Source organism: Cutaneotrichosporon cavernicola (assembly GCF_030864355.1).
Source record: "Cutaneotrichosporon cavernicola HIS019 DNA, chromosome: 1".
In the NCBI taxonomy this organism is placed as follows: domain Eukaryota; kingdom Fungi; phylum Basidiomycota; class Tremellomycetes; order Trichosporonales; family Trichosporonaceae; genus Cutaneotrichosporon; species Cutaneotrichosporon cavernicola.
In genome coordinates, this window is record NC_083393.1 from 686,627 (window position 1) to 700,678 (window position 14,052).

General features: G+C 59.7%; 7 protein-coding genes across 7 annotated transcripts; 3 read left to right on the forward strand and 4 right to left on the reverse strand.

Annotated features, from left to right (window-relative positions):
• Nucleotides 1-501: 501 nt before the first annotated feature.
• CcaverHIS019_0102590 (uncharacterized protein) lies at nt 502-1,368 on the reverse strand (the record flags this gene model as incomplete). Its single annotated transcript, XM_060598333.1, has 1 exon — nt 502-1,368. One exon carries the CDS (start codon nt 1,366-1,368, stop codon nt 502-504), a length of 867 nt encoding a protein of 288 aa, XP_060452807.1.
• A 510-nt stretch (nt 1,369-1,878) lies between these two features.
• Nucleotides 1,879-3,072, reverse strand: CcaverHIS019_0102600 (uncharacterized protein; the record flags this gene model as incomplete). Its single annotated transcript, XM_060598345.1, has 4 exons — nt 1,879-2,367; nt 2,476-2,832; nt 2,876-2,919; nt 3,018-3,072. The coding sequence occupies 4 exons, from the start codon at nt 3,070-3,072 to the stop codon at nt 1,879-1,881; spliced, it is 945 nt and encodes a 314-aa protein (XP_060452808.1).
• A 303-nt stretch (nt 3,073-3,375) lies between these two features.
• Nucleotides 3,376-4,798, forward strand: CcaverHIS019_0102610 (uncharacterized protein; the record flags this gene model as incomplete). The annotated part of the gene is made up of 4 exons (XM_060598356.1): nt 3,376-3,768; nt 3,814-4,111; nt 4,147-4,315; nt 4,357-4,798. 4 exons carry the CDS (start codon nt 3,376-3,378, stop codon nt 4,796-4,798), a joined length of 1,302 nt encoding a protein of 433 aa, XP_060452809.1.
• Nucleotides 4,799-4,949: 151 nt separating this feature from the next.
• On the reverse strand, nt 4,950-5,914 carry CcaverHIS019_0102620 (uncharacterized protein; the record flags this gene model as incomplete). Its single annotated transcript, XM_060598367.1, has 7 exons — nt 4,950-5,015; nt 5,051-5,167; nt 5,203-5,270; nt 5,306-5,403; nt 5,443-5,731; nt 5,767-5,793; nt 5,842-5,914. 7 exons carry the CDS (start codon nt 5,912-5,914, stop codon nt 4,950-4,952), a joined length of 738 nt encoding a protein of 245 aa, XP_060452810.1.
• Nucleotides 5,915-6,300: 386 nt separating this feature from the next.
• Nucleotides 6,301-8,822, forward strand: SRC1 (uncharacterized protein; the record flags this gene model as incomplete). Its single annotated transcript, XM_060598378.1, has 5 exons — nt 6,301-6,360; nt 6,402-6,415; nt 6,487-7,228; nt 7,263-8,183; nt 8,220-8,822. 5 exons carry the CDS (start codon nt 6,301-6,303, stop codon nt 8,820-8,822), a joined length of 2,340 nt encoding a protein of 779 aa, XP_060452811.1.
• Nucleotides 8,823-8,921: 99 nt separating this feature from the next.
• Nucleotides 8,922-10,421, reverse strand: CcaverHIS019_0102640 (uncharacterized protein; the record flags this gene model as incomplete). Its single annotated transcript, XM_060598389.1, has 3 exons — nt 8,922-9,114; nt 9,147-10,192; nt 10,260-10,421. 3 exons carry the CDS (start codon nt 10,419-10,421, stop codon nt 8,922-8,924), a joined length of 1,401 nt encoding a protein of 466 aa, XP_060452812.1.
• A 210-nt stretch (nt 10,422-10,631) lies between these two features.
• On the forward strand, nt 10,632-14,050 carry CcaverHIS019_0102650 (uncharacterized protein; the record flags this gene model as incomplete). Its single annotated transcript, XM_060598400.1, has 4 exons — nt 10,632-10,694; nt 11,157-11,188; nt 11,261-11,499; nt 11,973-14,050. The coding sequence occupies 4 exons, from the start codon at nt 10,632-10,634 to the stop codon at nt 14,048-14,050; spliced, it is 2,412 nt and encodes an 803-aa protein (XP_060452813.1).
• Nucleotides 14,051-14,052: the final 2 nt, after the last annotated feature.

Consider the following 14,052-nt stretch of genomic DNA (forward strand, 5'->3'; position numbering starts at 1 on the left):
GGCGTATACGCGCTTGGGCACTCCGGCCGTGGACGACTGGCCAACGGTCCGGCTAGCCTCACATTTGCCATCCGAATGTCTTGGTGGGTGGCGAATTTCAGCGATCGACCTCAATGCGCTGATCCCCACGTGAAGACTCTCAACAACGCCACTTCTAATTTGGACAAGACTTGCAATTGGGTGCTGATTAGGTCACGACGTTTGGGTTCTGTATCTCCAGGCTTGTTCCACAGGTTTGCTCCACATGTGTGCATGGTCAAGTTGCATGACAAAGTGCGGGTAAGTGTGGTTAGCAGTCATGAGTGCGCTGAGCTGCTGAAGTAAGTAGGAATGCTTCTCACATCAATGACTGACGTCATTTGCACCTCGTTATCTCATGCATCAACTCTTCGACTCTTCAGCTAATTCGGAACCAGAGCACCGTCCTAAATGCGGCTGCACTTCACCGACTAAGCAGTGAAGTGGGAGGCCTGTTGAAGGCCTTGGAAGGAGGCGAGCTCCTTACGGGTAACCCCAAATGTTCTGCATGTTGGGGTCAAGACGAGCCGGGCCGGGAGGGTTAATTCTCGTGCTGATCCAGCCAAACCCAGCCGAGTTGGGGATAGCGGGGAACGGCTGGCGCACAACAGTTCTAGCGACGTTAGCACGGTCGAGCTCACTATTGTGGAACGCCTCCATGCGGCGGCGAAGAACCTCGATCTGGACGCGACTATACCACCCAGCCGTGCCCATGGTGGAAACTTGGTTGGCGAGGACACGAATCTGGTCCTCGAGGCTGCGAATAACCGCGGCCTCACCGGCCTGGATGGCCGAGAAGTGGGACTCGTAGCGACGAGCAAACAGCTCGTCGTTACGCTCCATCGCACGGCGACGGGCCGAAGGTCCGTCGCGGCCGTTCAGAGCGACAATTTCCTCCTGCCAACGGTCCTGCTCGGCCTCAGCCCAGGTGTTGCCGGTAGTGCGGAGGTTGGTGGGGTGAGGACCATGCGGGTCGGGGCGGGACACGAAGAGACTACCATTGCGCGGCTCGTTGGGGCCAATGGGACGAAGGACGGCGTCAAAGCGAGTCGTGTGGCGCCAGATGTTCTCGGGGTTGGGGTATGTCCATCCCAGGGTGTCGCCATAACGCGGAGGGGGGTTCTGGTTGGGCTGACGCGCAACCAGAGGGGAGGTGTCGTAGATGTGAGTCCGCATGCGGTCGAAGGCAGCAATGGGGTCGAGGGCCTCCTCACGGGTAGCGTTGGTCATGCCCGAGGAAAGGCCGTAGTTGCTCAGCTCTTCGTTCTGGCCGGCGGTTATCTGGCCAAGATCGTTCTCAAAATCAAACGGGTTGAAGGTAAACTCGGTGGGGGCGTTGGGGTTGTCCATCGCAGTAAAGTTGTCTGCAAGTGGTTGGCATCGTTGGGAGTAGCTGCTCCTCCAGACTTTAACCAGAAACCCAGATGAGAGTAGACCATCTTGGTAGTGCGAGGAGTGATGGTGCTTTGTGCTTCAGTTCTTGTCGATTTGAGAAAAATACTCAAGGTTTATTGTGTTTTGCTGATGGTGGCACCATCACTTCTCCGAAATCAACAGGAATCCATCCAGGTGTTACAGACAATGGACATGTTTGATGCCATGAACTGCCACACAGGTATCCATCGCTGGGGGTTCTCGTTCAGTGAGGAGGTTGAGGATTGGAAGGCATGAGAACGGCGGAGCAGGAGGGACGTTTCCTCAACCTTTTCATACCAGCAGAGAGCTATCATCTCATGTACGGAACTTTGACGGAGATATGGGCGGGAATACAAGTTCCCTTTGAACTCCCCCAATGCCACAGAGCGCACGATAAGCTATGCATGCTATACAACAATTTCACGTGGATTTCCATCTGGAAAGCTACCTCCGCGCGTCGGCCCGTCGGGGGCCAGCACCCGAGTACCCCTTGCTCGACTTGCGCGCCTGGTCCTCCTTCATCAACCGCTCCGCCTCAGACACGAAACCCTTCGGCTTGGTGTCATCTCTGCTGTCCGTCTTGGCAACCTTGGCCGACTTGAAAACGTTGCCAGCCGCTGGGCGCTTGAGGGGGTTCGCGGGCTTGGCATTGACAGCGGGCAACTTGCCGAACGAACCGAAACTCATTGGCTTCTTCTCCTCTGCAGCTGCTGATGAGCCGGGCGAATCGTCCGTCTTCTTCTCCATTGGCTCGGCCTCCGGCTTCGGGAATAGACTCAGCGATATCTTCTCGCCCTCCTTGCGCTCCAGACCCTTCTCCTCGACCTCCTCTTCCTCGGCTGCGGCGCGAGCGCGCGCGATCTGGTCCTCAATCATCTTGCGCTCGCGGTCCTCACCGTCCATCTGAGAGCGCTCCTTCTTTTGCAGCGCGGCCTGGTGTCAGCTCATTGACTTGCACGTCGGCGTTGCTGCAATTCCGCATTAAGCCCAAGAAGCCTCCAAACTTTTTGACCAGCTGCTCGACTCCTCCATCCCACTCACCTGCTTCGACAGGGTCTCCGGACGGTTATCAACCCACTGGATCCACAGGTGCCCACGCTCGTCCTCGTCGACGCGCACAATACCGGCCTTGCTGAGCGTCATAATGAACCCGTTGAGCGTGACCCAGCGGGTGGCGTTCATGTGCACGTGGTCCTTGTCCTGGATGAACTCGTTGTACACGGCGTTGGCGCGCACGCGCTGGGTGTTGTGCCGCGACTTGAGAAGCGAGACGAAGTCGTACTGGAACTGCCTCGAAAACTCGGCGATCGTTGCTCCCGCACTCGGCCCAACTGCCATAATCTTGCGAAGATGCGGTTCGGAGCGACAATGCGCCTGGAAGCCGTTCTCATCGCGCATCTGCTGTCAGTTCCTTCTAACCGTTATAAACTCAGCAACTGACCTGCTTCTCGCACACTTGGCAGTACCAGCGAAGGCGGCCGAGCCCTGGTGTGAGCGTTCAGACATGTGAACAACGGAGAGAGGCGGCGAGCTGCGTCGGAGACTCTCGACATCACATCCACCATCCATACGATCGCACTTACCCTTCGACTTCATGGCGTTAGCCATGGCTTTTGTGCCGCCTGGGTCGCGTCCCATGGTTGTTGATGACAGACAGGTCAAGTGGACTAAGTTGTTGCTGAGCCAGAGTGGAGGTTGAGTGGCAAAGTGAAGATGGGGGTAGGTTCAAATCTGACCACGTGACTGATTAGGTTTATACCCTGAGATTAGAAAAGGGCTAAGGCGGAATCGTTCCGTAGTCTGCTGCGCCCTTATCGGTGCACGACGCGACGCCCAAGGCGGTAACGTGATGCCAGACGACGGCGGACTGAGCATGACAGCAACTCAACACGAATCATCTCATCACCACTCTTCTCATCACCAATCTTCTCATCATCCATCATGGCATCTCCAACTAGCCCAAAGCCGGACACAGTGCCCAAGTCGCCCGCCTCGCCCTCCCCTGTTGACAAGACAGCGTCCCCACGCGCCACGTCGCCCGCCTCGCCGTCAGTCAACAGGCCTGGGTCCAAGCCGGCATCTCCGGCGCCAGGGGACAGCGGCCGCGCCTCGCCGGCCGTGACCCAGCCCGTTCCCGCCGCACCTGTTGCGCTCCACGCCAACCCGAAGATCGCCGAGCTGCAGACCATGTTCCCGTCTGTCGACGTTGGCGTGATCGAGATGGTGCTCGAGAGCGTGGGCGGATCGCAGGACCGCGCGATCGAGTCGCTCCTCCAGATGACCGACCCGAACTTCAAACCTGACGAGCTGGCCTCGGTGCGACACGAAGAGTCTGTTCGTATCCCCTCCCTCATCTCCACTTGCACGCTAATGTTGTAGAACCAGGTCGACCTGGACGCCGAGTTCGCGCGCGCCATCGCCCTTCAGGACGAGGAAGAGGTGCGGCAGCAGCGTCGTGGTTCGCGCTCCAACGCTTCGCGCCTTCCGGACGTGCTCCCCTACCAGCCGCGAGTGCGTAAGGCGCGCAGACCAGCCCAGGACCCTTACGGGGGCGAGAGCGCGACGGCGCACGACCTGCAGGACCGCTACGACCCGCCGCCGATCGGCCAGAACCAGCAGGGCGACCTCCCGCCGGGTCTCATGGCGTTCGAAGAGAAGGTCACGGCCATTGCTGAGAGTGAGTTCCAATTGGCCTCAGCGAACTGACCGCAGCTGGACGCCAGACGTTCAACCGGTTCTTCAACACTGCCAAGGCCAAGTACGCAGATTATCAGGCGCAGCAGGCGCAGACGTCCGAGCAGCGCGCTGCCCAGCAGGCACTGCGTGAGGCCGAGACCCCGCGACACGGCGGGCTGTGGGCCGAGACCTCTGGGCGCACCTCGTATGTATTCAGTGACGTGCCTCTGCGCGTGCTAATTCCAGACTCGGCTCGCGCTCGGCCTCGCAGAGCAGTCAAGGCGAGGCACCTGTGCTCGCTCCTACGCGCCGCTGGCACCCGTCCGACTCGTTCGAGGAAGCCCCCAAACCGGTCGCCGTAAGTGTCAACACCGGCCGCCGCTCGCCCGGTCCGGCGGCTGGCACTGCCAGCCCCGAGAAGGCTGCCGCTGGTAAGATCGACCTTGCCAAGCTGGGTTTCCTGCCGAAGAAGCGCGTCGACCTCATGTCGACCTCACCGCAGCCCACGGAGGACAGGGACCCCAACCCGCACCTTCCCACGTCGGGACCTACGACGCCCACGACTGGCAAGTCGCTCGTTGATAAGATCCCCAAGACACCTCCCGCTGAGACGAGCCCGCACACCTTAGGCGACAGCGACGACGACGACGACCTCGATTACACCGAGAACCCCTTTGATCGCCGTTAAGTCGCTAGTGATGATGCTGTCATTGTGGTAGGAGCTACGATGTGCTCGAATGTACTGAGCGCGAGTGCTCGGGGAAGCGTGATGCGAATGTGTGGCATTTATACAGGGGCTACTTCACAAACTTGTTCTCAACTCCACTGAGGTTGAGGCGTCACGGGTCTAGTTCCAGAACTTCAGTACCGGTCTTGGCCGTACATTCTTGGACGACCATCCGGAGCTGGTGTCAGCTGACTGTCAGACATTCAATCTCACATCGATGACTCCAGTCTCGACCGCGCGAACGCTGAGCAACGGCTCGTGATGACCGTTGATGGCTGACGAGGTGTTGAGCGTATCTCCCGCGAGGGCAGGCACCCATGGCGCGGTAGACTGCTGTCAGCTCACCAGTGAACCATGCAACTCACCCCACCATTCGGCGTCTCAGGCTCGATGTCATCCTTGGTCTCGAGGATGATGGCGAAGGAGGTGTCGCCTGCCGTTAGCTGATCTTCAGGCTGATTAGCTCACCGGGATTGTCCAGCAGCTGTCCATCGAGCGCTGCAAGACGTATCAAAAACCCACGCAGCATGAGCGAAAGACCTTTCTCGTCCGGTGCGCCTTGGATCCTGGCATCAGCTGCCATAAAATGACCCCAGGCGACTAACTTGGCATCCCGCTGTGGGCCATCTAGTCCCTCGAGGCCCATATACCCAAAGTCAATGATAAAGCGCTCCATCGGCGCCCGGCTCTCCACATCGTGTATGAGCACCGTAACTCGTCGCAGCGTCCCACGCTCCATCTCCTGCCGGAGGGCATTGACGACTCGCCCAATGTACGACCTCACCTCAGGATGCCGTGACTGGTAAACGGCCACGCCGTGCGCTCGTCGCCGCGTGAACGTGTTAGGGGGATAGACTTGGCGGATACATATGATGGTGTGGATCACGACCTCGACTGCTGTCAGCTGAAAGACTGCATGGTTAGCTCACGGAAGGAAGTGAGGAGCTGGACCGTGTCTGAGGTCAGCTTCCATTTGACCCTAGAAGCTGAGCAAGGTAGCCTACTTTTGAAACTCAGGCCAAGAGGAGAGTCGCGTGCTTGCATTTCTATACGAGATGGCCCGGATTTGGCGTTCATGCTGACGTGTTGACGGTGAGAGGAAGGTTGAGATGCAGACAAGGCGGATGACTGTTGGTGTGGTTGAGTGGACCTCTCCGGTGGAGGTGAGGTCCCCTACATATGTGGGAGGAAGATATAGTAAACTATCAGCGGGATCAAATTGACCGTCTCTCGTGGTGCGTCATGCGGGCAATGCTGATGCGTGGGGGACGGAGAACGATCCAAACAACAGAACAAGCACGGTTCGCCTTCCTCGTCCGCCACATCAACCAACATCAGCCAACTCTGCCATCCTTTCCCAATTGAGTGGGGCATTTTCATTTGGCATCAACAACAACAACAACAATAATCAACAACATACTTCAAGTCCACAATACCCATCACTCCGTTCATCGCCATCAAACATGTCGGTGCCAAGTCGAGACGTCTATCTTGCGCAGGGTTTCGACCCAGCGTCATTGCGGGTGAGTTGTAGATCCCACTTCTCGCACCACTAACGCGCCAGGTCCCCCAGCTCCGGTTAGTCCTTCCTTCTCGCATCCAGAGCCCATGCCCTCTTGGTGGTACACATCTTTGTTCTAACTCTCCAGCTCCATCCTCCACGAATACAACGTTCGTCACCCATCTACCGCGAAGAAGGCCGATCTCATCGCCCTCTTCGTTTCCGAAATTCAGCCCCGTTCCGCTGCCATCCTCGCCCAGCAAGCTCGTGTGCGGCCTTCCTCGACGGGCATTGTAGCCGTCTCGTCAACCGGCGAGGAGGCGCCTGCGGCGCCCATCATTGGCAAGCGTCCCCGCGCCCGATCGAGGAAGGCAGCCTCGTCAGCTGCTGAGGACCCCAAGTCCGAGGACGACGTCGTCGCTGTGCCCGCCAAGCGGACACGGTCGCGCCGCTCGACCGTCGACGTAGCGGACGAGGAGGCTGCGCCGACCCCGGCACCAAAGAAGAGAGGCCGCCCGTCGAAGAAATCAAAGGAAGTTGCCGAGGTTGACGAGGACGGTGACGTGAAGATGGAGGATATCCCGGAGGCATCTTCCCCGCTCCCGCCACCTCCTCTCAAGCAACGCCGCAAATCTGCGAAGGCGGAAGCACTGGTCCACAGCAACCAGGAGCCTGTCGAGGCGCCGCGGACGGTTCCTGCTACCGCGCCCGCCGCTGTGCGCAAGCCGCGCAAGTCCTTTGTGCCGGCTCCCAAGCCTGAGGAACACATGACGCCTCAGCGTCCGCGTCGGTCATCAAATGTTGCCGACGGCAGCTCGCCGTTTTCGGATTACAACCCTTTCCAGGCTGGTAGTGCCGAGGCTGCCGAGGTTGCCCATCGACGTCGCAAGGTGAGCTGTGCTGTTTGACTCATGCTGACGTCAGTCTTCCCTTGGTCTCGGTGAGGGCAAGCGCAGAGCCCCGCGTCCGAGCGAGTGGACAGCCACCTCGCAACCATCTGCCTCCATTCTCCGCAAGGTCGGGCCCTCGAATGAGAATCTCCGTTCTCCAGCACCGCCCACCAAGGTTGCATATGCGGATGAGGTCGCAGAGGCGGACGCATACAACGCCGTTGTCGAGCGCAAGTTCGGCGAGGTCACCAGCGCCCACACTGATGAGCCGGAGATCACTGTAACAACCACTACCCAGGTGGTGGAGAGGCCAGTGCAGAGGTCTAAGGGCAAGGCGATCATGCGCCGCAAGCCACGGCCAAACAGCAAGGTACTTCCGTTGTCGCTCTTCGGCATCCTGCTCTTCCTTTTGACTGCCCATTACAAGTCGATGTCGGCGAGCAATGGCTTCTGTGACGACAACAGCCGTACCAACAGTGTCATTCTCAGCCGCGAACTCCCTATCAAGGCTGCACAAGACTGCATCTCCCAGCGCTCGCAGGACTCGTCTGAGTTTGCAACAACGGATTGTAACCTGCAGGCATTACCGCTGGTCCCGTTCTTCCCACGTCCACAGGAGTGTACACCGTGCCCCGTCAACGCACAATGCAACAGGGGCGAGGTCATCTCATGCGACCCAGAATACATCCTCAGACCTAGCCTTTTGGCACCTCTCTCGCCTCTTTTTGATGGATGGCCAATGTTGCCTTCGCGCGTTTTCCCTCCCAAGTGCAAGCCGGACACTGCGCGCATGCGCCAGATCGGCCAACTCGCAACGCAGGTTGAGCGCTTCCTCGCGCAGCGCCGGGGCACGTTCGAGTGCACCAACACGGCTGTTGATCTTACGGTCGGCCCGGGCGTACGTTACGGCGTTTCGGAGAAGGAGTTGCTCAACATGTTCGCGGAGCGCCGAGTTGTGAGTGCTCGAGTTGGATGGAAAGCTGACATTCAGGACTCGATCGACCGCGACGACTTCAACGAGATGTTCCAGCGCGCTGTCACGGACCTCGTCAGCCACAAGGAGCTCGTCGAGTCCATCGACGAATACGGCACGTCTTACTACACATCCGCGCGTTCTGAGATGTCGATACCATGCCGCGTCAAGCTCCACTTACTGGGACTCCTTGACGAATGGAAGTCGGAGGTGGGCGGCACTGTTGCCGTGATCGCCGTCATATTTGCCCTGCGCAACCGCGTCCAGGCATCGCGCACCGAAAGCAAGCAGGTGCGTGAGTACACGGAGATGGCGGTGCGGCGGCTGCAAGACCAAGAATATCGTCACTATACCGATCCCGTGCTGAGCCCCACGTCGTACATGCCGCCCGCGCAACTGCGCGATGTTATCCTCCCCGCGTCGCTCGGCCAGGGCGCTAAGCAGCGAGTCTGGTCCAAGGTCGAGGCCAAGGTGGAGGAGAACGCCAACGTCCTCGTGCGCGAGCGCGAGGTCAAGGGCGACGTGTGGAAGACGTGGGAGTGGAACGCCATCGGTGGTGGCCGCGCAGTCCAAGTCCCGAGCAGCCCACCAGCGATCGAGCCTCGGCCACCGGCCTTTTAGACATGCAGCCAGAGATGTACCGTAGCCTACAATAATATACGATATGCGACAATGTGACAATGTACATCATGCCTGTCTGTCTAAGCGTCTAAATGGTACTCAAGTGCTCTTGGCTGCGCTCTCTGTCGAGCTGGATGTCTCTGCAAACTTGACCTTTGTGTCGCGCTTCGGCGGCGCCTCAGCAGCCTTCTTTGCAGCCTCCTCGAATGCTCGCACGCCCGCCTCAACCTCGGCCTCGATACGGTCATACGTCCCGCGCGCAATCTCCTTATTGTGGAGCACAGGTGGGAGGCTTGTGTCAGCTGGTCAAGGCTGGAATCTTACTCAATGACAGCGCAGTCGCGCACGACGTCGCCCTGTCGCACGCCAGCACGGGAAGCGTCGGTTTCGGAGTTCTTGCCCTTGTTTTCCGCTTGCTTCACCTCCTTCGTCTCCTCCTTGGCCAGCGCCTTTTGCTTCCCGTCATACAGAACCGGCGCGCTAAGCGCATAAAGCACACTCTGGACAGCCATCCCCGGCCCCGGCGTGAACAGGAGCACGAGGGGATAGATTAGCATCCAAAGCCACCCCCAGCCCCAAACACCCAGGATTGGGCGCACCACCTCATCCCTCGCCCAGGGCATGACTACCGACAGCGCCTTGATGTTGCTCGTGACCTCGACCTTCTTCATCTCCTGCGGCACTGGGGCGGAGGGATCCGGGGCGGCATTCTTGGCATACGAGGCGCTAGCAAGAGCATCGAGGATAAGCCGGAAGTGTGCGTTCATGAAGAACGTGGTCAGGCCATCGGAGCCGGCTCGCTCGAGCGGGCCAGGTTCCTTCCCTCCAGAAGAGGAGTCGGCGAGCTGCTTCTCAAGTCGGGGGATGGCGGCGGGATACGCTGGCGAGACGAGGGAGATGATCCTGATATCCCTCTCTGCTGGAGCCTTGAGGAGCGAGGGCAGCAGTGAGGTGATGAGGTGCAAGTGGTGCTGGTGCGCCGTCCATTTCTTCCCCTCAACTCCATCTCCCTTCTCCTCTCCCTCATTCAGGAGTAACTCGCGATCGCTGTCTGTGTAGGGTGTACTCGAACACTCCCAAGATCCACCAAGCACAATCGCGTCCACCCGACGCCCCTCCTCCCCAGTCGTACCCTTGTGCGGGCTCGACCACTTGCGCACAAAGTCCCTCACACCTACCACCGTGGGCGGGAGGGGCTCGCAATGTAGTTGAGCAGCCGGGTTCGTTACCCCGATCTTAAGGGTGTGGAGAACTGTCAGGAGGGTTGACGGGAGTGGGCTTGGAAGAGGAGGGAGATACAAGATCTGTGGCGGGGAGGGGAGGTGGAGGAGAGCGTGGAGGAGGGCAAAGGTTGTTGGTTCTGGTGGCGCCTGAGGTCAGCTCGAACGCTCTTTTGAGTGGGGAATGGGGAAGGGAAGAGAGAAGGATAGGACGCACCACAACCATAATTAGCTTGCCGGCCCACTCGCGCTCCCAGATTGACTTGCGGCCGGCTGTCGCGACTTTGAGGCCGTAGGCTGTAATGCCCGCCAGAGCGCCGAAGACCAGCTTGGAGTTTGAGATACTGCCGAGCGACTCGGAGACGATGTTGACTGGCATGGTGAAAGAGTGGGGAATCGGATTGAGGCAGGATGAGTCTCGAGGCCTGCTCGACTGATAGAAGATTGGAGACTGGTGATATGGACTTGGCTGTACGACGCGTCAACGCTGAAATCTCATCTCCGTCACGTCACCACTGAATGCCTCCACTCTGTCAACATCCCCTTCCCTATTCTCTTCTTCCTTCTCTTCTCCCAATCTACGAGCAGAATGGTCAAAGAACCGACCGAGTTCCAGCAGCGCCGTCTTCAACGGCGCCTCGAGGATCTGGAGGTTTGTTTTTCCTCTCCCTAGTGAAGCTGACCTCTGCGCACGAACCCGACCGACATCCCGCCCGCGTCCTTCCAACCTCCAGCACCTCCGGCCAACTCACCTGCGGCCTTAGCCCTAGCCGCCGCGAAGAAGAAGCAAACACCCAACGTCCGCCGCGCACTGTATGGCAAGAAGAGCCTGCGCGACTGGCTGGGCGAGCTGCCCTCCAACCCCACGCCGCCTTATGTCACTGCTACTGCGCCGGCGCCCGCCGCTCCGCCGAGACGGATCTGCGCGTCGTGTGGATATGTTGGGGCTTATGCTTGTCGGCGGTGCGGGGAGTGGAGCTGCAGCATTGAGTGTGTGGGCGTGCATGAGCGGGATGGGGGGTGTGGCGTGGCCGCCTAGTGCGTAAGCTGCCTCTAGATGTGGAACTCGACGCACAGCTGGAGGAGGAGGGCAAGTGCATGTACTGCGACGCAGGTCGAGACGTCGACCGTGTTCGATCCCTCTGAGTGAGTACTTCCAGTGTCCGCCTTCCTCCGCCCGGAGCCATGAGCTGCGGTGACTTCGGCAGCTTACACTAGTCGGGCCGGACATCTGTGCCAGCATTTTGGCATATGCGCAACCTGCTCATCTTCGTCTACATTGGCAATCCATTTACGACTATCGCCCGCTCCAAGATGTCGGGGTGTTGCAGATTCTGGAGAGCTCTACGACGAGACGTCTTATCGACTCGGGGCTGCCGAGGGAGTGGCCATGGCGCTCTCAATATCACCACGTTTCGTGTGCCGCGAGGAGGAGCGCTATATCAACAGCACCTCACGTACGTCGGCGCTTTCGGCGACAGGCAGGCTGTACAGAATCAGCATGTACATGCTGGCCGCTGAGAGCGCTCCAGAGCTGGCAGGAAGTGCATGTACTGGGCTCGATGTAAACAATCGAGAGTTGATGTACACGGATATAGCCCCACCTCGGCGTTCAATAGCCTGCCACATGCGGCGTTTGCGGCGTATAGGCCTGCTAGGATTGAATGTTTCAGCGTCATCAGTATTGTTCTGCACGCCTTCTTCACGCTCAATATCACCAACCAAAGAGTCACTTTCCGCCCCACCCCTCCACTCTGAACGTCCACCCTCTGGTCAGGCGTCCGCATCTCCGAGGTCATGTCTGGCCAACCATCCACCCCAGCACCAACAAGTACATCACAGCCACCGGTGGACTCCTCGTCCTTCTTGCCACTAGGAACCCCCGACGATGTCACCTTTGCACTCGTAGACGACGCGCATACGCATACAGACCAGCACGACGAGGAAGCTGCCCTCGAGGCTCTCCGTGCGGCCATCAGCGGATCGGCGGACAATGAGGCCGTTGTCGAGGCCTCCCCATCGACCCACGCCGCCGAGTCCGCTGCAGCAGTGGAGGCGGCGGCTGCAGCCCTTGCTGGTCCCACACTCGTGTCCGCTGGCCAGGTCCAGTCACAGTCGCTCGAGAAGGCCGTCGCGCAGATGCAGCAGCTGTCGGCGGCCAACCTCCAGTTGATCGACAGCATGAATGCGCCTGCCATGCTGCAGGGACTGTTAGGATCGTTCAAGCTCCTCGCAGACAGTAACCGGCGGCAGGCGGAGCTCGTCAAGAATGTGATTGACAGCATCCAGGGACGAGGGCCGCCGACGATAGATCCGCAGCTCGCGATCTCATACGTCCCTCGGAGCGAGTACGACTCTCTCAAGGCGCGTTATGACGCACTATTCACCACAAATAGCATCGCCACCGCTGTCGGCGGACCTGGCACAGCGCGGCGCGCACGCATGACGCCCAAGAACCCACCTACATTGGGACACCCGGATGGCGATGAGGACCGTACACGCGACACGAGCGGGACGCCGTTTGGCGATGATGAGAAGCGTGCCCGCAAACGGCGCTCGATGAAACTTGAGCACCTCGTTCACAAAATGGCGAACCGCCGTCTCGGCGTCGAGTACACCGTCTCCAGCTTCGAGGTCAAGGGATCCAAGGAGCTGCCTATGCCGGGCACGATCGCACCAGAGGCAGACACGAGCCTGAACGGCGTCGACGAGTTCCGGCCCGACTTCCGCGCCGACGTCGGTGGTGCTGCAGTGAGGCCTTTCCTGGACGCCGTCACTGCAGACGTCAAGGACGCCTGGGGAGAGGGGTATGCGGTGGACGAGCCCGAGGTCGACAATGACCAGATCGTCAAGGCCGTCACAACCTACTGGACGCGACTTAGCAAGCGCTACGACGAGCAGCTCAGCCGCGAACGCGGGGAGGTGCACAAGGACGAGCTCACACGCCGGAAGCAGAACCAGTACCGACGCCAGCAGAGCCTTGTCGCGCGCCGGGCGGCTGCTTTCGACACGTCGCCACTCAACCTGTGCAAATTCCGTGCGCTTTATCGTACGCTGTTGACGATCGACTTTGCAGCCATGACCAACGAGCGACCGGACCCGAAGCGCGAGTACACGACCGACGAATGGTATGCGTACCGCAAGAAGAGCGGACCGAGAGGGACGGACGCGCACGAGGTCGTCGACCAATTTTGGCTCAGTGCACAGGTGCGCGCGCTGCTGGTTGCCCTCGACGCATATGCGTACGACCAGAACTCAAAAGTGAGGCGCAAGGGGCGGCCGAAGCAGCCGGCGCCGACGTTCCACCTCCCGCCAGAGCTGTGGGACCGCTCTCTATTGCCAGTGCTCCGGAAGAAGCAGGCGGACGGGATGCCACAGCCCACTGGCAACGGCATCGTGCTGTTCAAGTTCCACGTCGACGAGAAGGTGCTAGAGCAGTATCCCGACTGGGCAGCTGGCCTGTACGACACGCCGCCCGTGCCGGACGAGGACCGGCTCCTTCCATCCCTCTCCGACGTCATGAACGCGAACGCATTCTACCACCTCAAGCCGCGGATCAAGCAGCTGCGGTCGGAGTCTGTTGTGCTTCACATGACGCCTGAGGAGGTGCAAGCGACGCTGGCCGACCCGAGCCTAGAGGAGACTCAGGCCGCAGTGGCGGCCGCGACGCTCGAGGACGACTTCACCGCCCTCGCGCCGGGCTACGACTGGAGCACTGGTCGCGGGTTGGAGAGTGTCATCGCCATGGCGGCAGGCTTCCAACCAATCCAGCAGCCCATCCTCCCTCTCAATCTGGATTTACCTGGCACGCAGCATGGGCCCTCGCCAGGTAGCTCGGTTAGAGCGCGCAAGCAGGCTAAACGTATGATGTCCGAGGTGCCCGGGGGTGCGGCCACGCCTGTGCCCAAACGTCAGAAGACCGAAGGTGTGGGCGAGGTCGAGGGCGAGGCCGAGGTTGAGGTCGATATTGAGCTCAACGGCGACACGAGCTTCCTCGATGCGTTGTAGTG